General features: G+C 56.2%; 2 protein-coding genes across 3 annotated transcripts; one reads left to right on the top strand and one right to left on the bottom strand.

Moving 5' to 3' along the window:
- Nucleotides 1–20,896, bottom strand: IFNGR2 (interferon gamma receptor 2). 2 transcript variants are annotated; one of them, XM_036242796.1, is made up of 7 exons: nucleotides 20,620–20,896; nucleotides 12,775–12,910; nucleotides 9,933–10,156; nucleotides 7,703–7,851; nucleotides 3,723–3,882; nucleotides 3,209–3,366; nucleotides 1–629 (listed from the first exon to the last, which is right to left on the bottom strand). In XM_036242796.1, the coding sequence occupies exons 1-7, from the start codon at nucleotides 20,681–20,683 to the stop codon at nucleotides 522–524; spliced, it is 999 nt and encodes a 332-aa protein (XP_036098689.1). In that variant the 5' UTR covers nucleotides 20,684–20,896; the 3' UTR covers nucleotides 1–521. The 2 variants fall into 2 exon arrangements, with proteins under 2 accessions (XP_036098689.1, XP_036098688.1); XM_036242795.1 differs by lacking the exon at nucleotides 20,620–20,896 and adding an exon at nucleotides 20,188–20,258.
- On the top strand, nucleotides 12,988–19,016 carry LOC118617104 (DNA-directed RNA polymerases I, II, and III subunit RPABC4-like). The gene is made up of 2 exons (XM_036242708.1): nucleotides 12,988–13,030; nucleotides 18,703–19,016. Exons 1-2 carry the CDS (start codon nucleotides 12,988–12,990, stop codon nucleotides 18,876–18,878), a joined length of 219 nt encoding a protein of 72 aa, XP_036098601.1. The 3' UTR covers nucleotides 18,879–19,016.
- Nucleotides 20,897–23,481: the final 2,585 nt, after the last annotated feature.

Here is a 23,481-nt window from a genome sequence, read left to right as displayed (position 1 = left end):
TAAAAAGTTAGTCTTTTATTTCCAGTCTGAAAAAAAACCTGTTAAGTTACTAGGAAAATATTTACAGCATTAATCACGTTTTTGGCAGGGAGACTGAATGTGAAGGGTTGCTCAGTGTCCCTGGTGGGGACAGGCAGGGACAGGCCACGTGGCCTGCCCAAGGGGCCTCGGCTCCCTTGTCAGAGTCACAGAGGGGACCCTGGATGAACACAACCAGGTGTGCTGGAGCCTTCTGCTAACAGGTAATTATATGCCCTTTTAGTGTTTAAGAAAAACCATCCTTTTTCAGGGATAAGTCTGTAGGATCATTCTTGAAATCATGTAATTAGAAAGTTCGTAAAGAAAGAAGCTTGTCTCCCCCACGAAGCCCGCCTCTCCCCAGGCACGGCGGCCCTGTCCGCAGTGGGAACACGGAGCCGCTCCGAAGTCCGGACGGGACAGCGGCGTCGCCGCTCCAAGTCCTGCCCCGCAGGCTGGAGACAGGCCAGTGCTTTGGTTCCAAGTGCTTTGAAGAGCATCGCCTACTCCTTCTCTGGACACAAAATGACGGACACGGAGTCCCAGGGGTCTTCCTTTGGCGAGCTGTCGTCCAGGGCCTCCAAGATGGGCTGAGCCGGGTCCTTCAAATACTTGGACAGGTGGAAAAGCAACACCGTGATTAGCTTCCGTTCCAAGTACCAGCCTCGGACTCGGTTTTAGCCGGCACCATCACGTTCTATTCAGGTACAACTTCCCCTTGTGCCCACCAAGGACACGACCTCTGCGACCTGCCCACCGCCCGGCCTGCCGCCTCACTGACATGCGCCAAGGCCCAGCCACGGCCACACGCGGACGGTGACAGAGGGGCCCTGCCCTGCGGAAATGGGCGCAGGCTTGTGATCACTCGTCCTAAGAGGCTCCAGTTCTAGCGCTCAGCGGAGGGGTAGGGGACCTCTCGGTCAGTGCCAAGGGGGACAGAGAGCAAACTCGCTGGCTGCCAGCCGGGGGTTGGTGGGGCCATGAGGAGAGCCACGGTTCTCAATGTAAAGTGACACCTGTCAGCAGCAAACTGTCCCTTCCCCGCCTGCCTCTGCTTCAGGCTCGGCCTCGCGTCCACCGAGTTACCGGGAAGCCAGTGCCTGGCTGTGGGACACGGGCACTATAGCCACCGACTGGAGGGAAGGGCTGGTGACCCCGGGCACCTCAGAAACGTCAGTGAGACAGGACTGGTTACATTCATGTGACCTCGGTGGCCTCTGATCGATGCTTCTCACTCTCCCGGGAACGTGAACCTAAAGACTTTGGGTTTTAGCTCCCAGCCCGAGGAGCCTGCAGTGCGCTCCCTGACCAGGTGGGGCGCTGTGGGAGGGGTGTGAGCACAATCCCACTCTGAGACCCTCAGGAGCCCTTATTTGTGGCAGCATCAACCATGGAAGATTTTTTTTAAATATATTTTTTTAATTTTTTTTTTTTTTTTTTTTTTAGTGATTTTGGAGAGAGAGAGGAAGGGAGAGGTAGAGAGAGAAACATCATCTATGGGCCGCCTCCTGCACACCCGTTCTGGGGACTGAGCCCCAAACCCAGGCACGTGCCCTGACTGGGAATGGAACCAGCAACCTCCTGGTGCCGGGATGATGCTCAAGCACTGAGCCCACCAGCCAGGCTCCGCCAGGAAGTTTTGAGGGCTCACTGCTGTTTGTGTCTGTGGTAAGAACACAATGTGAGTTCTACCCTCCTAACAAGACTGAAGTGTGCAGTACTCACTACACTCATGCTGCACGGAGGTCTGGAGCTCACTCATCCTCCAGACCCCAACGGCAGCTGCCCGCTCCCCTCCCGGCCCCTGGCAACCGCCATTCTCCTCTCCACTTCCGTGAGTTTGACTCTCAGACCTCTCGCTGAGAGGCTGGGTCGGGACCGGCATGTGCAGTCTGGCTGAGGCCGGGCACCTGGAACACTCAGGACGGGGAGGGACCACGTGAGCGCAGCTCCTGGGGGCCGGGCTGCAGCACAGCCTCGGGCCTTATGGAGCGTCCGTTCGTTCCAGATATAACAGGCTGAGACCAGATAACAGAGTGAGACTGTTTCCCAGGAAACGGGGCATCAACTTCACCCCCACTTTACCGAAGAATAATAACTGTCCGGAAGCAAAGACTTCCCTCTGAGCCCTGGTGTGCAAAGCCTCGCATTCGAGTTCTGGCTGCACCGACTCTAGAAGACTCCGGAGCGCACGGTCCGCCCCAAGGCGCACGCGCTTGCCTTCTGGCCCTGCTGCCTCCGCATCTCCCGCCGGGCTCACCCTCACGTTCTCCAAAAGGCACAGGACCGCCGTGCTGCCCGGACAGAGACCCTCCTGCTGCCAGCCTCTTGGCCAGATCGCCGTTTTGGCCAACCTCGTGCCATTAAAAAATATTTTTTAGCCCTGCTGGTGTGGCTTGGTTGGTTGAGCACAGTCCCAAGGGGTCGCCAGTGTGATTCCCCAGTGCACATGCCTGGGTTTTGGGCTCAATCCCCAGCAGGAAGCGTGCAGGAGGCGGCCAATCGATGTTCTCTCTCTCATCGATGTTTCTCTCTCTCTCCCTCCCCCTTCCTCTCTCTCTGAAAATCAATAAAAATATATTTTAAAAAAATTTAAATTGTGCTAATATACACTAACATAAAAGTGATCACTGTAGCCATTTTAAGCATCTAGTTGACAGTGTAAAGTATACTGTTATTGTTGTCCAACCCCTGCTAGCCTCTGCCTCCAGAACTTTCATTCTGTAAAAGTGAAACCCTGTCCCCATTAACAGCTAACTCCCCAGGTCCCTCCTCCAGACCTGGCAACCTCCCTTCTCCACGGTCTCTACCAGCCGGACACTCGAAGTACCTCCTGTTGGCAGAGTCACCTGGTTTTTGTCTTTTTGTGACTGGCTTATCTCACCTAGCACAGTGTCCTCAAGGTTTAACCCACGCTCTAGTAGGTGTGAGACTCTCCTTCCTTTTCAAGGCTGAGTAATATTCCATCACACGCATGTGTACATCACATTTTTTGTCCGCTTATCCTCCGGCAGACACTGGGCTGCCGCAGTCTTTCGGCTGTCGTGAATAAGGCTGCCACGCACATGATGTATAGAGAACCCCACACCTTTGAAACTCAAATATCTGTCCCTGGCTTTGCCCACTGCCGTCCCTCGAGGTGCTCCAAGGGCTGTGGACAGGCCGCCCACTCCGATATGCGCACACATACCTCTTCTATTTGCACTGGGATGCCTGGGGGCGTGTGAAACCAGTGCTTAATCAGGCCTCTGTACTTCAGGATCACGAAGAGGCAGCTCCCTGCCACCCCTGCCAGGGACAGAAAGGTCGCCACAGCGATCAGGATGCCTTGTTGGAACCTGGTGGAGGCTAAAGAGAAGACATCAAGTGAGCCACAGGGCCAGACCTGCATGACACAAACACTGGGGCATTTTCTTCTGCCGGCTGCTTCAACAGGGTTCCTGTCCCAGTGAAAAGGACAGATTCGGGCCCCCTGCAGCCCCAGATGCTCCATCAGGGGTAGTGAGGCGACCCGGCAGGTACAAAGCCAGCGCCCCTGCGTGGCAGCTCTGGCTGCTGGAGAGGCCAGCACAGCTCTGCTCGCACCTTCCCTCTGGGTCTCCCCACTCCTGTCCCCGTTCACCTAGTAGGTGTTCCCACGTTCACTGTCTTAGGGGTACTCTCTTCCCAGCTCAGAAAGGGCACAAGAAGAAGAAATGTCTTACCGTCCGCTTCTGTTTTGTGACAAGTTTCGTTGCTTAAATGCCCGGGTCTAGCGATGTTCTGTAATTTCCAAAACAGTTCTGCCCTGACTTGTAAACAGTACACTGTTAAGGGTTTTAAATCCTTCAACACAATCAAGTTGCTATGGATGGGGCCTTTGACCTACGTAGAAAACACAAACGGCCACATGTAAATGACCCCGCAGATCCGGGCACCCCTTCCCCCTTTTCAGTGTTTCCCCAACTTCACAGTGAGCACGACAGCAGAGCCAGGAGGTGCTGTCACCAGGGGCCCTGGCCCAGCGGATGCACTGTGCCGGCCGCACGGGCTGTGCCCTGGCTGCGAGGGCCCCTCGAACCCCTCGAACCCCACTGCAGCAGCGGACGGTCCGAAGCTGGGCGCCGAGCCATCTCTACCAGGACTTTTTCTCTTTAACACTTTGTTTTCCTTATTGACTTTAGAGCGAGAGGAAGGGAGAGGGGGAGAGAGATGGAAACATCGATGAGAGAGAACATCGGTTGGCTGCCTCCTGCACGCCCCCCACTGGGGATGGGCCCACAACCTGGGCATGTGCCCTGACTGGGACTCGAACCGGCGACCTCTTGGTGCAGGGTCCACGCTCACCCACTGAGCCACTCCGGCTGTGCAAAATTTTCTCCTTTAAAATGAACATTTTATAGTTCGTGGTTAATCTAATCTAGATACTTCAAGTGAGTCAAGAGAGAAAAGAGCATTCTAGGGAACAACGTGCCTTTAGCTGCCAAGCTGCTTCCAGTTTGAACTTCGCTCTGCTGATTCCTCTTACAGTTTCGGTCATCGGTCAACAGCTGGATCCCCCATTCTCAGGGGGTTCCGGCTCCTCTCCACACCTGTCACTTGTCAGCAGCTTCTCCCTCTCGTCCTGGACGAAGCTGTCATGTTCCACCGGAACCAAAAAAACGCGGGACCACAGCATGGCAATAGCGGTCTTCCTGTAGCAGACTGCTTTCTTGTTTTGGGGTACAGTGGACTACACTGTAGCCATCTGAGACGGTGGTGTAACCTACACTCAGTCACGTGGACAGACGGAGCTGCTACGTGTTGACTGATACACAGAACCCGATTGTATTTAAGAAGATACAAAGTAATTGTGTCATTTATGAATGGCAGGATTACAGGTGACTGTTAATGTTATTTTCTTCCTCTTCATGCCCACGGCCTGCCTGGGAGAGGGGAGACGCAGAGCCCGCGATGCCGCGAGGCAGCCTTGGGGACGGAGCCCCTGCAGGCTTTATTTCAGCAGCCGGCCGGTTTCTCAGACGCAGAATCAGACTGCAGGGAGCTCACATTCCGGCGCCACCGCCGTCCCCAGGAAGGCAGGCTGCTGCGGCCCGGCTGGCCCCGGCCGGACTCGGGGACCTGGGCTTCCGAGCATCCCGCCACCCCTTAACCGAGAAGGTGTTGTACGGACAGAGCTCTTGTCGACACTCGCTTCCCTGCAGGCTGTCTGGAGTTTTGAGAAAAGTTTTCAATGAGCAACAGTCGTGCCTCGGATGAACCTCACTGTCCCCGACACTGCTGCTGCGCAGAGCACCCTGGCTGCAGGTTTGGTGCCTGCCTGGAAGAGGCGGCCTACGGGACTGCCCCCCGGGGCCCGAGGCTGACGAGCTTCCCTGGCAGGCCGCACTTCCCACGGGGCACCTCTGGTGACAAGGAATGAAATGTGTCCAGCGTGTCTATGGGGACGGGATTCTGAAAAGCCTGTGCCGCGTTCCCTCTGGGCGGGGCCCATCTGCCTCTTCCCTTTGCTGAGTTTGCTTTGTTTCCTTTCTCTGTAAATCATCGCCAGGAACACAGCCAGGTGCCGGGTCCTGGAGCCAATCTCGGGGTTGCTCTTGGGGACCCTGACACAGATTTGCGGCTGGACCGGAGAGCAGACTGGTGGCCTTCGGAGTCGTTTCAGCTCCAGAGTGTTGTGTTCATGGAAGTCCAAAGTCTAGATGCGCTGGTTGGAAGAAGGAAAGGGCGTAGGGCCCCGTGGATTCTAACTTCCAACTCAACCGTTTCATTCCGCACAAGAGAAAACCGGAGCCCAGATGGCTGAGCGACGCCGAGCGGGCTGCAGGTGGAGGCTGCGACACGCTACTCCACGAGTCTGGCTTCCCGGTCCCGGAGGTCGGGTCCCCCCGCACTGGGCAGCCCTGCCCAGCTCCACGGCACCAGCAGCAGCTCGCCCTCTGGGCGCCGATTCCGCGCAAGGACAGGCCCCTGGGAGGGTGCTGCGTGACACGGCGCACACACGCTGGGGCAGGAAACCAACTAAATGGTGGGGATAAATGTGGTCAGAGCGCCCAGCCTACTCCCCCATTCCCAGCACCCCTTCTGAAGTGCATGCACGGGGCAGCCACCTCACTGCGGGGTCTTCCGAGACTCTCCGTACTCCAGGTGACTGGCTCTTGGCCTCAGATGTGGGGAAGCTAGGACTCCTTCTTCCCTGTATGCCGACACCCTGTTGTTCTTCAGTGAGCTCGCCTCCCCGGTGACCTCAGACTCGCCACGAAGCAATGACGAGAAGGTGCGCGTATAAATGACATGGGAGAAAAGCAGAGTAGAGCTGGGACCCCGCGGCGAGGTGTCCTGCTAGCTGGCAGCTGCTGACCCCGGGCAGCTCCCTGACCACGCGCCTCTCTCTCTCTCTCTCTCTCTCTCCGCGTCACAGGTTGGTGGAAAGATTAAATGAGATGATGTGTTTAAGATGCCTGCCCAGTGCCTGACACGAAGAAAGCTCTTGATAAACATAAGCTCTTGTGATTACTATAAAAATTAGGATGATGTCGAAATGTGGAAATCTTGACGTCTACACAGATAATGAAACCTCGTGAAATGCAGCGTGGCCAGCCAGGAACTGAGCCGCCCTTCCGTCCTGCGCGGCCCAGGGCTGCCCAGGCCCTCGGTCTGCCCTCTTCGGTCCCCGAAGCCCCTTCCCAGCCCCTCACGTGCATCTGACAGGCCCACAGTTCTCCAGGGGCCTCGCCTTCGGGCACCCACTGTCCCTTCTTCCTGGAACTCTGTCCTGCCAGGGGGCTGCCCATCCGTCCACACAGCCCTCTTCGCGAGCGGTGCAAACGGAGGCGTTTAGACAGTCGAGCCGACGGCACTGGCGATGCTGCTGCAGAGACTGACCCGCTGGAACCTTCTCCAAGCTCTAGGCGGGCGGAGATGCACGAGCACCGTGCCGCCAGGTCCAGGCCCCAGGCGACGGGAAGGGGTGACATCAGATGGGCCCTCAAAGGACGGGGCGAGGCGAGAACAGGTCTGGAGAGGGGGCGCAAACCAGCTCAGGTCTGACACTCGGCTGCACTGGGGTAGCCGGTTCTCCGAGTCCAGTTTTTTTTTAATCCTCACCAAGAAATATTTTTCCATTAATTTCTTTCTTTTTCTCTTTTTTTGCGTTTTAAGAGAGAGTGGAAGGGAGGGAGGGTGTGGGGGGAGAGAGAGGCACATTGAATGGTTGCCTCCCGCCTCCCAAACATGCCCCGATGGGGGCGGGGGGCACGATGGGTATCAAACCTGCACCCAAGTACGTGCCCTTGACAGGGAATTGAACCTGTGACCCTTCAGTGTGCAGGCCAACGCTCTAACCACCTAGCCAAACAGGCCAGGGCTCCTTGTCCATTTATTTATTTAATCCTCACCCGAGGATGTTTTTCTATTCATCATTAGCTGGAGTTCGAGGGAGAAAGGGAGAGAGAAACATCAATATGACAGAAGCGCATCGACTGATTGCCTCCTGCATGACCCCGACCAGGGCCAGACGAACCGCAACTGAGGTACGTGCCCTTGGCCGGAATCAAACCCACCACTCATCGGTCCATGGGCCAGCACTCTAACCACTGACCCACACCGGCCAGGGCTCCTTGTCCATTTTAAATCTACTTTGTTTTCCTATGTCAGAAACTCCAAGAAAAGAAAATTAAAAATTAAAACAAATAAATGCTCTTGCCTGTGGGTTTCCTGGATTTTCCCAGTAATGGACATAATATGAAAATGTGACCGGGGAGGGTGCGCTGATGTTGAAGGGAGGGGACAACGTGATGAACAGGGAGCCTTTTCCTGGGGTCACCACGATGTTTTCTGGAGGCCCAATGGTCACTGAAATAGAATCAGAAACAAAAACAAAAAATAGGTAAATACACACACACATAGTGTATTCGCGCTGCGGCACACAGTGCGGCACCCGGGGCCTCTGCCTTCAGGCAGGTAGGGTCCTCTCCACAGTCCCCACGGCAGCCCAGAAGGGGTCTCTCTGGTCCCCCTGGAGAGCGCTCAGGTGCACGAGCCGAGACTCACACTGGGCAGGTAAGGAGCCTCCTTGGCTTAGAGGCCAATACCTCTTACCATGCTCCACAAGAGAACTCTCTGGAGCCCCAGAGGACACGCCCAGCGGCAAGGATCACCTTGCTCAGCAAAGTGCAGACACGGCTTCCGACCAGGACCTCAGGTTATTCCAGCTGAAAGGCAGTGTCCCCGTCGGGCCGTGCTGACCCTGACCAGAGGTCACCCTGGCTCCTGGCTGACACCGTTCGCCCTCACCCACCACGGATGTTTTGTTACACCATTTCTATGTGAATGAACCAAAGTGGTGTTCACGGACCTTTAAATCCATCCGTCTCCCAGCTGCGGTGGCAGTGTGCTGAAATACCCCACCGAGAGAGGACCGAAGACTGCCTGGTAGGGCTTCTCATGGAGCTCCCAGGCCAGCCAAGGGCTGTGACTCATGATGCGCTATAAACGAGTAAGCATCTACATTGTACAATTCACCAGAGGAACCCGGGTCAGAGTACAGGCCGGGTCCTCCGAGCTCCAAGAGGCTGCTCACAGTCACACCGGTGTGAGTGGCCATGCTCACGACAGTGGCCTGACTGCTCTCAGCTTCCGCGCTGTCCCCTGGGGGAGGCGAGGCATTCAGTCTGCACGCCAGTCCCTGCGGGGTCTGCGCCTGTGTCCCCCGAGCTCATCTGCCCCGGTGAGGAGCAGACCCAGACGGACAGGGCTGGGCTGGCCCGCCGCCAGCCAGATGAGATGACGCCGAGCTCGTTCCCAAAACCCTCTGGCAGACGCTCACCCCGCAGCACACTCTGCAGACTTCCCTGTGGCTTGCCCACCGGAGTGGCATGGAGCCAGGGAGCCAGCTGTCACTGCTGCGACGTCAGCACAGAGACTGGCCCTGCCGAGGAGGTCCTGGATCCGGTATGACCCAACGTGCCTGCCGCGGGCACAGGCTGCCTTCTGTCGTGCACTGAGGACGCAGAGGGGCTGACTGTCCACAGCAGCTTCGCGTCCTGAGGACGCGCTTCCATGAACCACAGACCCCGAAGGGACAGCGGGCACAGCTGGGGTCTGGAGCCTAATAAGCGCCCTTCCAAAGCCGGGGGCACATATTCCATCCACTCATTCAACAAATACTCATGGAGTATCCACTCTGTGCCAGGTACTGTTCAAGGCTGAAATAAAGTCCTCCTTGAACATAAAAGAAGGGCAAGAACGGGAGGGCCATCAGGGCGGCCCCTGCTAGCCGTCCGCCCGCACGGAGGTCAGCAAACTCCTCAGTGAGGCCGGAGAAAATCCAGGCCCTGCAGGCTGGCCGGACCCCGCTGCAGCTACCCTGCCGGCTGGTGTGAAAACGCCCACAGCCAGTGCATGAGAAGACGATGTGGCTGCGTTCCAATAAAACTTTATTTACAGCCCTGGCCGGTTTGGCTCAGTGGTTGGAGCGTCGGCCTGCGGTCCGGAGAGACCCGGGTTCGGTTCCCGCTAAGGGCACGTACCTCGGTTGCAGTTTGTCCCTGGCCCTGGTCGGTCGTGTGGGTGGCAACCACTCGATGTGTCCCTTCACATCGATGTTTCTCTCTCTCTCTCTTCCTCTCTCTCTCTCCCGCTCTGTCTGAACAAAAAATGCAAAAATGTCCTCGGGTGAGGATAAAAAAAAAAAAAAAAAAAAAAAAAAAACTTTATTTACAAAAACAGGCTGGTGGGCCAGATCTGGCCAGCAGGCTGCAGTTTGCCAGCCCCTGGTCTAAGCAAGTCCACGGCCAGGACTTGGGTTGCCCACACACCCACCTCTTGGCTGGCTACTCAGGGTAAGAGGCAGAACCGAGGTGCAGGGAGCCGACACCGCCCGGTGGAAGGGAACACGAGGGAGCGCGGCGGAGGCAGGGGGGCCGAGCTCTCACCGTTCCGGTAGTGCTGGAACCAAGGTGCTGCCACCCAGGCAGACGTGCGCGTCTCCAGCTCCGCGCGGACGCGCAGAGAGACGTTGAAATGCATCGGGAAGCCCAGGAAGTCCAGCGAGAGGCCGGCGGGGGTGAAGTCGCACTCTGTCGCCAGGATCCCCCAACAGTTCACCATGATGGGCGAGTTCCTTCCGTTGACGTCCATCCAGGTACTGCTGGCGGGGCTGCGGGGAAAGAAAGGGCTTTGTTTCCAGGATTCTCTCTCCCCTTGTGCAAAAGCGTTTCCTCCGAGCCGAGGCTCTGCAAGCAGCTGCATCCGCCGTAGTCCACACGCCACGCAGGTCACCCCCCGAGAGCGCCACGCAGCGGCACTGTGCGACGATCGCCACCGTCAGTCTTAGGACACCTTCATCACCCCCCTGAAAGCCCGACACCCAGAAGCAACCGCTGTTTGCTCCCTGTCTCTCTGGATTTGCCTGTTCCGGACATTTCCTGTACATGGGATCACACACTGTGCGGGCTTTTGTAATTGGCTCCTTTCACTTAGCAAGGTTTCGAGCATGATACATGTTGCAGCTTGTATCAGTATGTTAGCCCTCCCACTCTCCCAATAATGGCCCAATAATATCCCACCGCAGAAATATGTTTTGCTTGTCCGTTCAGCTGTTGATAGACACGTGGGTTGTTTCCACTCACAATTATAGTAATGTTTAATGACGCCCCACAAGCCTCAAAACTAAAGTACTTAATGGAACTAAAATATCCCAAACATGGATGCCAGGCCGATGTGGCTCAGTGGCTGAGCGTGGACCCTGCACCAAGAGGTCGCCAGTTCGATTCCTGGTCAGGGCACATGGCCAGGTTTTGGACCCGATCCCCAGTGGGGGGCATGCAGGAGGTGGGCAATCGATGTTCTCTCTCATCAGTGTTTCTAGCTCTCTCTTTTTTTAATCCTCTCCTGAGGATATTTTTCTATTTATCTTCAGACAGAATGGGAGGGGAAGAGAGGGAGAGAGAAAGATCGAAGTGAGAGAGACACATCGACTGGTTGCCTCCTGCACGACCCTGACCAGGGCCGGGGACAAACTGCAACCAAGGTACGTGCCCTTGGCCGGAATCGAACCCTAGACTCATTGGTCCCCAGGCCGACGCTCTACCGCTGAGCCAAACCAACCAAGGCCAATCAATGTTCTCTCTCTCCCTCTTCCTTCCTCTCTCAAATCAATAAAGAAAAAAAGAAAAAAAAATATATATATATATATATCTCCCAAACATGTAAAAGTATCTAAAAAAAAAAAACCCAAAAACGCACAGCCCTTTCTCACCATCATATTTGCAACTGGAAACAAAAACAAAATCAGCCTGTTTTAGTTTTTAGTGGCCCCATAACTTTTCCAAATGGACATTCACATTCACCCCATCCTTTGTTTCTTTTTCTTTTTTAAATATATTTTTACTGATTTTTTAGAGAGAGAGGAAGGGAGAGAGAAAGAGAGAAACACTGGTGTGAGAGAAACATCGATCGGCTGCCTCCTACATGCCCCCCACTGGGGAATGAGCCCCCAACCCGGGCATGTGCCCCGACCAGGAATTGAACCAGGACCCCTTGGTCCATGGGACGACGCTCAACCACTGAGCCACACCAACCAGGCCAGCCTTTCTAGTATTTACAAGCGCTCGCTTGGTCAACCCACCGATGTCCTTCTGTGTTCAGGGTTAAGGAATGCTGGTCACAAGCCAGTGGAGACGTCCCTACTGAGACCTCACTGAGCTCTAGGATACAATGGTCACTAACTGCCAAGCAGGGCCAGCTTCTGGCCCTGACCTGAGCATAGTGGCAAAGCCCTGCTCTTGGAGGACACGGGGTCTGCAGCTCTCTGCTGTCACCACAGTGAAATTCTTTTTTTAAAAAATCCTCCTCCAAGGATATTTTACATTTATCTTCAGACAGAGTGGGAGGAAGAGAGAGAAAGAGAAAGAGAGACAGAAACATGCATATGAGAGAGGCACATCGACTGGTTGCCTCCTGCAGGACCCTGACCAGGGCTGGGGACCCAACCGCAACTGAGGTCCATGCCCTTGACCGGAATAGAACCTGAGACTCTTTGGTCCACCGTCTGACGCTCTAACCACTGAGCCAAACAGGCCAGGGCAGACAACCATATTTCACAAGCAGTGGGCATTACCACTTTGTCTACTTTGGTTTATTCAGTAATATAAAAGGATTTAGCCCTGGCCAGTTTGGCGTAGCGGTTAGAGCGTCAGCCTGCGGACCACCGAGTTGCAGGTTCGATTCTGGTCAAGGGCACGCACCTCAGTTGTGATTCATCCCTGGCCCTGGTCGGGGTCTTGTGGGAGGCAGCCACTCGATGTATCCCTTTCACATTGATGTCTCTCTCTCTCTCCCTCCCACTCTATCTGAACAAAAATGGAAAAAAGTCCTCGAGCGAGGATAAAAAAAAAAAAACTAATAAAATAAAATAAAATGATTTAGCCAATAACGTTCACTTGTTGAATAAGGTAAACAAAGAACAACTGACAATTTGGGTGTTTCCTTTCTATTTCCCGAAACCAATAAGGGAATCAACTTCCACCCAACTCAGAAGCCATGTGGTTACGCAGCGGAGTTCTCTGATGTGTGGGAAGTTGTGAAATCTTTGTCCTTGTTGATTTTAAAAGTATCAGAGACAGATGTGCTTCTCATGGGTTTGCCGGCAGTCCTGCAAGAGCAGTAGCAAGCCCCGCACGGGTCCCACCAGCCCCCCCGGGTCCCACCAGCCCCCCACGGCTCCCACCAGCCCCCCACGGGTCCCACCGAGGACCCCAAGGAACATCAGCTTACAATGTGAACTGCACCTGATACGCCACCGGCCTCGTCTCGTTGCTCAGGGACACCGGCCCCCAGCGCAGAACCTGCTGGGCATTGTACAGCCAAATCTCCGGGTTCTGAGGAGCAGGCAGCTGGTCTTGAGAGGGACCTGGATGGGAGAAGGGAAGCGGGGGAGGGGAGAGACGGGGAGGGCAAAGGAGACGAATCAGTCACAAACATACCGCAATGCACGCGGCCAAACCGTCTGCACAGCTCTGGTGTTGCCCAAGTACGTAACTGCATTACCTGAGCTCCCTGGCACGTCCCCCCACCCCACCTGTGACTGAAGATGGCACCGTCGACGCAGTCCGTAGGAATGGAGGGCGGGGGGCTGCCTTTCCACCTGCCGGCTCTTATGAACTGGCCCTGGGCTCTGGAGTCTGGCCCGCCTGGCACACCTGTCCCATCGTTCCTGCGAGTGTGTGCCTGGGCAGGCCTCAGTTTCTTCTTCAGAGACAAGGGGTAAATAGTGGCAGACTCCCCTGGCCACGTGCCATGCATCAGCCCCAGACTAAGGTAGCGTGTGGGACACCGTCACCAGACACACACTGAACCAGGCGTGCAAAGCCCAAAGGCAGGTGGCAGGGTGAGCCCCGGCCTCTGGGCTCCCTCAGGGCTGCTGTTCGTCCAGGACCCCAGCATCACACTCGCTGGGACACCGGCCCTCAGGCCCACCCCAGACCAGGAGTGAGCATCTCCACACGCTTCGCGGGTGGTTCTCATCCTCATGACCGATGGAGAACGACTCTCCCCAGGGAGCCACCATGAGGAATCCCCTCCAAGACACAAGCTCGAGACCCCCCGGCAGAGACGTTTTGGGACCAGACCGGAGACGGCTAGCTCAGAACCTGTCCTCTCGTAAGAAAGCTCGATCGAGCCCTGGCCGGTTTGGCTCAGCGGTTAGAGCGTCGGCCTGCGGTCCGGAGAGACCCGGGTTCGGCTCCCGCTACGGGTATGTACCTCGGTTGCAGTTTGTCCCCGGCCCTGGTTGGGTCGTGTGGGTGGCAGCCACTCGATGTGTCCCTTTCACGTCGATGTTTCTCTCTCTCTCTCTCCCTCCCACTGTCTGAACAACAACAAAATAAAAAAATGGAAAAATGTCCTCAGGTGAGGATAAAAAAAAACAAAAAAGCAAGCTTGATCACGACAGGATGGAGACTGAGGATCAAGGAGAAACGCCCAGGTGCCGGAGGACACGCCGGGAAAAGGTTCAATGCGGGACAGCCCAAGCCCACTCAGTAAAGCATCCCATACTGAAGACTGGCGTCCCGACCGCCCGCCATGCCCTCTGAAAGACTGTCACCAAGAGGCCCTGGCCCACTTGTGTACGCGACATTGTCTCCAAGGCTATGAACTTGGGCTGACCTTCATTTCACCCCAGGTCTCTACTGAACCAGCAACACTTGTCCCAATTCACACCAGGCCTCCCGAGAGCCAGGGCCGGGGCAGACACACGGGCTGAGCACTGCAGCCGTTTCTGGGGAGGGCCTTGCAGCGCCCCAGGGCCGAGTGCCCCCCCGAGAATCTCTGGGAGCTCTTTTTACTTCCTCTATGACTTTCCTATCGATGCTGAGATAAACCACCACCACCACCCCTGATTTATGCTCTCGCAGTTCCAAAGGTCAGAAGTTTGAAACTGGTCTCCCTGGGCGAAGGTGTGGGCGGGGGGAGAACCGGCCCCTTTCCCTCTTCCAGCTCCCAGGAGCTGCTCCCGGCCCTCGGCCCCCCGTCCTGCGCCGCCAGCTCCCGACAGGCTCGCCTGCCTCCCTCTCCCCTCGTTCAAGCACCCGTGTGAGTACTGGGCCCGCGCAGCCCACATCCAGGGTCACCTCCCCACGCCAGGATCCTTAACGGCCACATCTGCAGAGTTCTGTTTGCCACGTAAAGTAACAGTCACAGGCTCGGGGGCTCGGGACGTAGACATCTCTGGGGACCGTTATTCTGCCGTCCGTCTCCATCCCGGGAGGAGTCAGCAGGGACCCCCTCGCCCTCCTCCTTCCCCCGAAGCCTGTCTCCCTGTCTAGACTTTCCGCTAGGACAGGAAGCCCCGAGGGGCCCCGCAGCGCAGGAAGGGTCCCACCCCAACCGCCGGGGACCAGAGGCCTCCTTGCGGCAGCTGCAGTCTTCAGAGGGGCACTCCACACCCTTCGACTCCCATTCTGACTGAGGTGGAGACGGGGCCGCCGTCGGGCTCCGAGAGTTGAGCTTCTGGGAATCCCCTGTCTCACCACAGGCGGAGGAGAAACAAGTCTCGGGCTGTGTCCCCAGCAAAGCATGGGGGGGTCTCATTCGTGACTGTCTCAGATCACTGCCCCGCACCTCACTCCCTCACTCGGGCCGCGTGGCCTCCTCGATTCTGGGACATGCTGGACATACTCCCTCCCGGCATCTCCCTTCATCCGGAACCTTCTTTCCCATCATGCCATGTTCCGCATCTCAGGTGCCACCTTATCAGCTGCTTCCCACAGGCCATGCCCAGGGCCCGGGCTCCCTGTCCCCACTTCGTTTATGCCACGGTGGCTAGGAGTGTGGGCTCCAGAGCTCGGACGCCTGGGTTCAAAGTCGCACACGCCTGGCGGGAGCTCGGGCCAGTCGTTCAAGCTCTCTGTGCCTCACTGGTGTCATCTGTCAAGTGGGGGTGACGGCAGTGTGGCGGCGAAGGGTTGTGGCGGGACCAAACGAGCGAGCATCTGTGCAGCGCCGAGCACGGTGTGATCGCCGCGTGACCGCCACCTCCTGTCGCCGTGCACAGCTCACCCACAGTGTCCCCGACACAGCTGTGAGTTCCAGCACGGCTGGCGCTGTCGGGTCTGGGGGCTGTTTTATCCCGTGTCTGAGGAGTAGGCACCGATCGCCCTCAGAGATAACGGAGCCAGCTTCGTGTGCCCTCAGCCCGGTCATCTCCTTGAACCCACGCAGCCCAGGCTGCCTTTCCTCCCTTTGGTCTCAGAGGCTGGGGCAGGCTGTGGGTGGACAACCCTGGGCCGCAGACTTAGCTGGATGGCTCTAGAGTCACATACTTAGGCCATAGCACCTGCTGTCCACCTGGGAAGAGGGCAGGATCTATGGACACAGGGTTCCCGTGGGAATCCTGATCTGGTCACCTCAGCCATGAGATTCTGCCAAGACCGCCCCTGAGCCCGTGTCTGCGGGGGCAGTGGAATGATCTCTCCCACAGCCTGGTGAGGGCCACGCGAGATCAGACGGGAGGCAAGCCACACACCGCCGCTCGGTCTGACTCGTAAGGTGGGCTACTTCAGGGGTTCTGATGGGCGGGCCACCCGCTCCCCAGACCCTGCCTTTAGGGACCACCCGGCCCTGCGCCGCACCCTGTATTCAATGGTCCGACCCTGTTGAACACAAACTAGCGCACCCCCAAGACGTCTGTGCCCTGTGAACATACAGGGTGGGCAAAAGCAGGGTTACAGCTGAGTGATGTTCTTTTGAATGAATAAAGCTATTGTAATCACCATAACCTGCATGTCTCCTCCCATCCAAACAGCCGTAAACCTACCTTTGCTCGCCCGCTATATTAAGCTCATGGCAAAGGGGAATCAGGTTGTAATGAAATTTAAGTTCCTAATCAGAAGACCTAAAAATAGGGGGGTTGTCCTGGGATAGCTGGGTGGACTCATGTCACCACATGAGTGTTTCTCTAGAAGCTACAAAAGGCCGGGAACCTCCAGAAAGGAAGGCGTCCCTCCCCACACCTTGGCTTGAGCCCAGCGAGACTGGGCCTGACCCCGGGCCCCCAAACTGCCAGCTGATGAATTCGCGTCGTCAAAGGCGGCGGCTGTTTGTTACAGCGGCAGCTGGAAACCAAGGCAGTCTCCGGGTGGACCAGGGCTCCGATGATACCCCAGCTCCCACAAGAGGAGAGCGCACAGCCCTGGCCGGTGTGGTTCAGTGGTGAGGGCAACGGCCCCGGCAACGAAAGGTCATGGGTGCGATCCCCGGCCCGTCGGGGCAGGTGTGGGAGACGACCAATCAATGTGTCTCTCTCACAACGATGTTTCTCTCTCTCTCTCCTCCTCCCTCCCTTCCACTCTCTCTGAAAATCAATGGGAAAAAATATCCTCACGTGAAGATTAACCATAACAACAAAAAAAGAGAAAAGCTCACAGCCCTAAGTAGGTGTCAACGCCCTACTCTAACCCTGGTCTGTGGGGCGATGACTCCTACACTGTTAGTGGTGAGAAGAGATCAGCTAGGTGTTAGGTGGCAGGTGTGCCCTCTGTACCTACAACCACAGCGGCTTCTGTTCCGCCTTCCTGCCCCAACCGGCACCTCGGATCTATGCTGGGTCCAGCTGTTTGAGACGTTACACAGTTTAAGAGGCTATCCTGGGTCTTCCCAGTACAGCTGAACACACGTCCCACACAGATAATAAAATGAAGTACAATTATCATTAAAATTAATCATGTAATCTTGACAATCGAAGACCCTTCAGGATCTTGACATCAATGGGTCATGTGACTACCAATGATGATTAATATCAATGAGCCCACCTCCAGCACCGCAGTGAGAAGTGTAAAAAAAAAAAAAAAAAAATCCCTGAACCCTCAGCCACAACCAGGAATTTGCTCCCTCTAGTGAATACTGGGCATGGGCTTATTTCCGCAGACCATTTGTCTCTTCCTAAAAAGGATGGTTTTGTGTTTTGGGAGGAAAATGGGGCTGTCAACTGCTTCAAAAGAATGGTTGGAAAAATTAAGAAAGACAATGTATATAAAGCAGGTAGGACTCCGGCTGACCTAGAAGAGCGGCCCATAAATCATAGTTATTACCATCATTTACAGAGCTTGCCCAAAACATCCCATCCCAGCTCCTTAGTAGTTCCAACTGTTGAAATTATGGACGAATTATGGACAAATGGGAGTCACTTGATACACACTTATTTGCAATGGCTTTTATGTGGATGAGGTTTACCGCCTTTCTAAGAACATTAGAAGCTTTCTATGTTCAAGGCAGCAAACCATGGTAACAAAATTCCGTGGCACACGTACCTGGCCAATCCCCCGGAAAATTAAGCAGCAGCTACAAGTCAAAGCATTGCAATGCTCTGGTCAATTAAACTACTGCCTTACTGCACTTTGATGGTGTTCATTAGTTTTCTAACCAAAGCAAATGGCCACCGCTTAAAGCATCACTACAGACTGGGTCAGGGCCCATATCTGACACACGTTATCCCTAAAACAACTCTAAGATATCACGTTTCCTTAAAAAAATTGTTTCCAATACTCTTTTTTTTCCCCCTCTGACCATAAAAACAATTTCATGATTACTAAAGGACACTTGTAAATTGTGAAAAGTATAGAAATTTTTTTCTGCTACCGGTTTACTCTGTAATCATTGTAATGCCAGACTGCAGCGTCCCAGTACTTCCTCAACCTCTGGGCTCAGCAGGTGACTCACAAACAGTTCACAGACCACCACCAGTCAGTAGCAGCTCTAGTATAACGTGCTGCCCCTTGTCCATCACTCAGTTTGGGTAATTATCAACATTTTGCCAATATCCAAACCTCATCTGAAGGAGGCCCAGGGAGGGTGGGGATGCAGGTCGCTCAAGACTTGAGCTGGGGAGGGGTGGAGTGCTGGGTCGAACCCATCTAGCCCACCCCCAGGGAAAAACCAGAGTTGGGGACACACATCCCCACAGTCACCTCTCAGCAAGGAGCTCTGGAATCGAGGAGCCTTTGCAACCTCTACATTTTTGAGATTTTGTACGTGCTGACCAACCACTGACACCAGTCTCTCCGTGGGAAAGAACCCAGCAAAACACAAACCCACACGCACGGAACGCTCTCCCACCTACAGCTGTCCCTTTCTTTTCTTAAAATTGTTGAGGCTGTCCGTTTGGGATCGCAGAGCGAGGGCTTTGCCGGTGCTCCGGTCTACCAGTGGACACCCAGGGGGACGTCCGACCTCCAGAGCAGCAGCCAATAATATATATCGGTGGAGAATGTCACAGAGAAAGGGAAATAAAATCGAGGGATCCCATCAGATGCAGAGAATGTGGGTACAGAATAATGTACAAGAAAAGGACGAAAAGATTGGTGGTTTCTGACGCTCGGTGAAACATGGAATTCAGAAGAATATCTTCGCATTTGGACTTGCTGTTAATGTATACTTTTTGATTAGTGTACTTACTTTTATGACTACAACTATATACCCACAATTTCATTTTAAAAACTGTATTCTATTTCAGTATCTGTTAATCATTTACCAGGGTTCACTTTTCTTGTTTGTGTGATGTATAGCACACAATTAGCATGGAATTATAGCACCTATCTCAAAGGCTTGTTGCAAAATAAAATAATTCATAAAAACTCAAAAAAAATTGTTCATATTTAGCTCCTAAGAATGGTCAGTTAGTGTCCGAGAAGAGGCTGAGCTCAGGTAAGGAGCTGTCTGGATGGGAGCTGAGCTGGGATTAAGTCTAGTTCAGCTGCCCTACCTCAAGTGGGGTCCGGGTATTTTGGTCTTGTCCCCATCCATGTGATCCTGGGAAGGGACCATCTGGATTTCACACCCACTGTCTAACACACCCCAATCCGAGGTCACCGCCGGTGGCTGGTGGCCGGTAGGAAGCGGCGAGGCCGGCCTAGGCCCCGCTTCTACTCCGGCTCCTGGGCAGGTCACGCCAGGCAGGGGGCAAGGGGCAGGGGCGTTGTTCAGTTCGGCCCGATGAGGCCTGAGGGGGCGGCCTGTCCCGACCCTTCGTTTCCGTCCTCCCTTTGGCTCTTCCGAGAAGTTGGGAGGCGGCGGCACAGTTTCAAGGGTGCGGAGGCGCGGGGGTGGGAGCGAAGGGTCGGGGAGTGACCTCGGTCTTTGGAGGGGTGTCGCCGTGGCCGGGACCCTGGGAGGGAGGTCCGCCAGCTGCTTGCCCAGAGACTGCCCGGAGTGGCCCTCTGTCCACTGGACACCGGTCTGGGCTCCTCGCGCACCCCCACCCGCTGCGGCTCCTCGCGCACCCCCAAACGGTCCGGGCTCCTCGCGCACCCCCATCCGATCCGGCTCCTCGCGCACCCCCATCCGAGCCGGCTCCTCGCGCACCCCCAAACGGTCCGGGCTCCTCACGCACCCCCACACGGTCCGGGCTCCTCGCGCACCCCCAAACGGTCCGGGCTCCTCGCGCACCCCCATCCGAGCCGGCTCCTCGCGCACCCCCATCCGATCCGGCTCCTCGCGCACCCCCATCCGATCCGGCTCCTCGCGCACCCCCATCCGATCCGGCTCCTCGCGCACCCCCACACGGTCCGGGCTCCTCGCGCACCCCCATCCGAGCCGGCTCCTCGCGCACCCCCATCCGAGCCGGCTCCTCGCGCACCCCCACCCGCTGCTGCGACGCCTCCGTGCGGCCCGGGCGACCAAGGCCCCGCTTACCTGCCGGGGGCGCCGCGGCGCCCAGATGCAGCAGCAGCGGCAGCCACAGCGGCAGCGGAGGCGGTCGCATGGCCCCGGCTCGCGGCACTGCAGGCTCGGCGGCGGCTCAGGGTGCGGCCCGGCCCCGGCACGGGGTCCGCTGAGCCGCTCACGTCGCCGCCGCGGCGGCCCTGGGTGCGCTGGGCCCGGCCCGCCTCTTCCCTGCCGGCCCCGCCCCGCCGGCCCGCCCGCCCGCCCGCCGGGGACTTTCCTCCGCGCCCCTACCCTGCCCGCCCGGCCCCAGCTCCCTCGGGCGGCGGCTCCGCGCGGCCCAGGCTGGGTCTCCGCGCGCCGAGCCGGGCGCAGTCGGGCCTCTCCGGGCGCGGGGCCGCCGGCCCGGGCTTGGCACGGGGGCGGGGGTGGGGGGCGGGGAGCGAGCCCGGCGACGCCCACCTGCGGGCACTTGCGACCCTTCGGAAGAGACCCGGCGAGACCCGAGACCCGCGTGGGCCCCCATCCCCCGCTGCTCCGCCCCATTGCTCCCTGACACTCGGGGTCGCACCGCGCGAGGACCCTCCTTTTAGTTTCGACCTTTCCTTTCCCAACAGCCTCTAAAGTACCTGTGAAGCTTTGAACCACTTTTTGAAAACAGGTTTTAAGGGTACAGTTTAAGAGGCCTGGGGGAAGGGAGGCCGGGGCCTTCGGAGCACAGACTGCGGAGGGAGAGAGGGACGCCCCACATTTCACAATGGCCCCCGGGCCGTAGGAGGAAGTAGTCCGGGCGGCTGCGGGGGGCGGGGAGGCCCCAGCTCCGAGCCGAGCCTGCGCGCTTGGACTTGGACGGCAGCCAGGAGGTTGGGTCCGCCGGTTCCGCAGAGGGGCCGCAGCAGCTCCGCGCGAAGGAAGGGGGCGCACGGGGGCGCACGGGGGCGCACGGGGGCGCACAGGGGCGGGGGGGTGGGGGCCTGGCTGGCAGCCGTGGCGTGTTCGGCCCGCCGACCTCTGCTTTGGGACCTCTTGCCTTTCACGGTATTTCATTTCTGTAGAACTCTTGAAAGTGGCCACCTTTGGAAAAATGTGTTACGAAATATCTAGGCGTTATTTGAATGATGTTTTGAGTGAGGTGTTCAAGACATAAAAACATGTTCATATGTTAAAGGAGAAAAGGATATAAGTCAGACTCCTTGCAAAAATGATGAGTGGAAAGCGACTGGAGGACATACTACGTGGAGTGGGTAGCGAGGTGGTGAATGGCGACCCCCCCCCCAAGTGGACATATTTTACTTTACGATCAGGGAACACACATATCTTGCTGAAGAAAAGCACAGAAGTGCATCTGTCTAGCCCAGGCCAGGGAGGGCTTGAGATCTCCCACTGGTTTTCAGGGACTGTGACAATGAAGCCTGTGGCCTTTGAGGGCAGTGGCATCCCCCTGTCCCCTGCCACGGGCTCCCTGTTCGTCCCCAGATGGAGAATCTCTTTCCAAAGCTCTTTGCTGGACCTCAGAGGGCTTTTGAAGTCATCGATAGATGACTTGGACTTCTGGGGAGGTCCTTGATCTGAGGGGAACAGAATGCCCATCCTGTTGGCATTTCTCTGGAAAAGAACGGCGACCACTGCCCAGGTCTACAGGGAGCCCCGATTGGGAGTGCGGTGGGCGTCTGGGTCCAGCCCCCACACAGCATCATGCCATCGCTGCATTATTGCATATAACCTTTAAGTGGGGCCCCTTCGGTAGCTTCTCCCTTTAGGAGACTGAATCTCTGGGAAACTGTTGGAAGCTTACACCTCAGGGACCTCACTTGCACAACTCTTCTGTGGAAGGGACTGTTGGCACTGTGCCCACATGATCATATGCTTTTGTGAAATCTGCAAAGTAAGATTTTAACCACCCTTGTTAGGACCTCTTTCCTCCTGACTTCTCCTTTCCCACACTCACTTGGGCAGGGTTGGTGTGACTGTGCCATTGTTGTTGAGAAACAACTTGACATTATGTATCAACAAGTTGTGAAGTTAAAAGAAACTTCTACGTTATCAATATTAAGAAACATTTTGACAAGTCATGCTAGAGGAAAGACTGAATTCACTGTGTGTGGAGCACATTACAAAAAGTTGTCATATGTAGCCCTGGCTGGTTTGGCTCAGTGGTTGGAGCGTCGGCCTGCGGTCCAGAGAGACCCGGGTTCAGTTCCCGCTAAGGGCACGTACCTTGGTTGCGGTTTGTCCCCGGCCCTTGTCTTACGTCAACGTCTCTCTCTGTCTCTCTCCCTCCCACTCTATCTGAACAAAAAAATGGAAAAATGTCCTCGGGTGAGGATAAAAAAAAATACGTATATATACCTTGTGATTTATTTTCTCATTCTAAATAAACACTTTGGTACCTCACTTTATATTCATAGTTGTGTTCTTTTGTTTTGCAGAAAGGGCTCCCACATCGTGTGTAAACTTGTCTTCAAAACCTGAGTCGCCCCATCCCTTTCCATTAATCTGCTACCTTCCAACCATCTGATTGTCTCTAAGTACTGTCCTCATGCTAATCATCTAGAGTGCTCCCTCCCCTCCCTTGGGGGGCGGTCGAGGGGGCCAGAGAGAAGCCAGCAGTAGATGATGGCTCCGTGTGTCCTATCACTCAGTCCTACAGTGAGGGGGTTATGATTCCCATTCCACAGATGAGGGGACCGAGGCTCAGCGATGGAAGTGACTTGCCCGGTGGTGAATCTGTGCTGAGTCAGTTTCTCTAGGCTACAATGCATTTCCTAGACTTCTCCTCCCCGCGTAGTTCTGAGTCAGCGTGGGCTGGGAGATGTGTTTTCATAGGAGATTTGGAAGGTAAAGTCAAGGTGCAGCCGTGTCCTCTGTGTTCGGAAGGTCTGGGCAGGGCATGGGGCGTCTCAGTCACACCTGCTGGCATCTGGGTGGCAGTGTGGCGGCCTGAAGCCCCCCTCCCCCCCACCCCCCGCTCTTGTTGGACTCTCTGCCACAGTTTCCCTGTCTCCTGTGCCAGGTGTGTGTTCAGCTCCCTGACAGTGGGCACCAGCCTTCCGGCAGGATACCCCATGCCGTCATCCATGTTGGGGGTTCCAGCTCAGCCTTAGGTTCCAGCTTGTCCCTGCTCCACCTCTTGTCTACCTCCTCTCCCTGCCCCCCTGCCCTGGGAATTTCAGGCTCCAGCCCCAGACCCAGGAGAAACAGCCTTCCTTCCGTAAACTTCGGACAGCTCCTGCCTCCGCCTGGGGCCAATCCCCTGCATCACACTCACACCCTCTTCGTGGCCTGGTGGTTGGGCTTCTTGGATCATAGCCCCAGATCACAGTC

Source organism: Molossus molossus, unplaced genomic scaffold, assembly GCF_014108415.1.
Source record: "Molossus molossus isolate mMolMol1 unplaced genomic scaffold, mMolMol1.p scaffold_m16_p_5, whole genome shotgun sequence".
Taxonomy (NCBI): Eukaryota; Metazoa; Chordata; class Mammalia; order Chiroptera; family Molossidae; genus Molossus; species Molossus molossus.
The sequence above is the reverse complement of the archived record's forward strand: the minus strand, read 5'-3'. Positions and strand labels throughout refer to the sequence as shown.

What these genes read in the sequence shown, in the direction of transcription:
- LOC118617104 (XM_036242708.1), top strand. Translation starts at nt 12,988, where the DNA reads ATGCACGCGGCCAAACCGTCTGCACAGCTCTGGTGTTGCCCAA. An exon ending in ACAGCTCTGGTGTTGCCCAA is followed by an intron (nt 13,031 to 18,702) that starts GTACGTAACTGC and finishes CCGGTCTACCAG; the next exon opens with TGGACACCCAGGGGGACGTC.
- IFNGR2 (XM_036242795.1), bottom strand. Translation starts at nt 20,257, where the DNA reads ATGCGACCGCCTCCGCTGCCGCTGTGGCTGCCGCTGCTGCTGCATCTG. An exon ending in TATCAGGTGCAGTTCACATT is followed by an intron (nt 10,157 to 12,774) that starts GTAAGCTGATGT and finishes CTTTCCCCGCAG; the next exon opens with CCCCGCCAGCAGTACCTGGA. An exon ending in GTTCCAGCACTACCGGAACG is followed by an intron (nt 7,852 to 9,932) that starts GTGAGAGCTCGG and finishes ATTCTATTTCAG; the next exon opens with TGACCATTGGGCCTCCAGAA.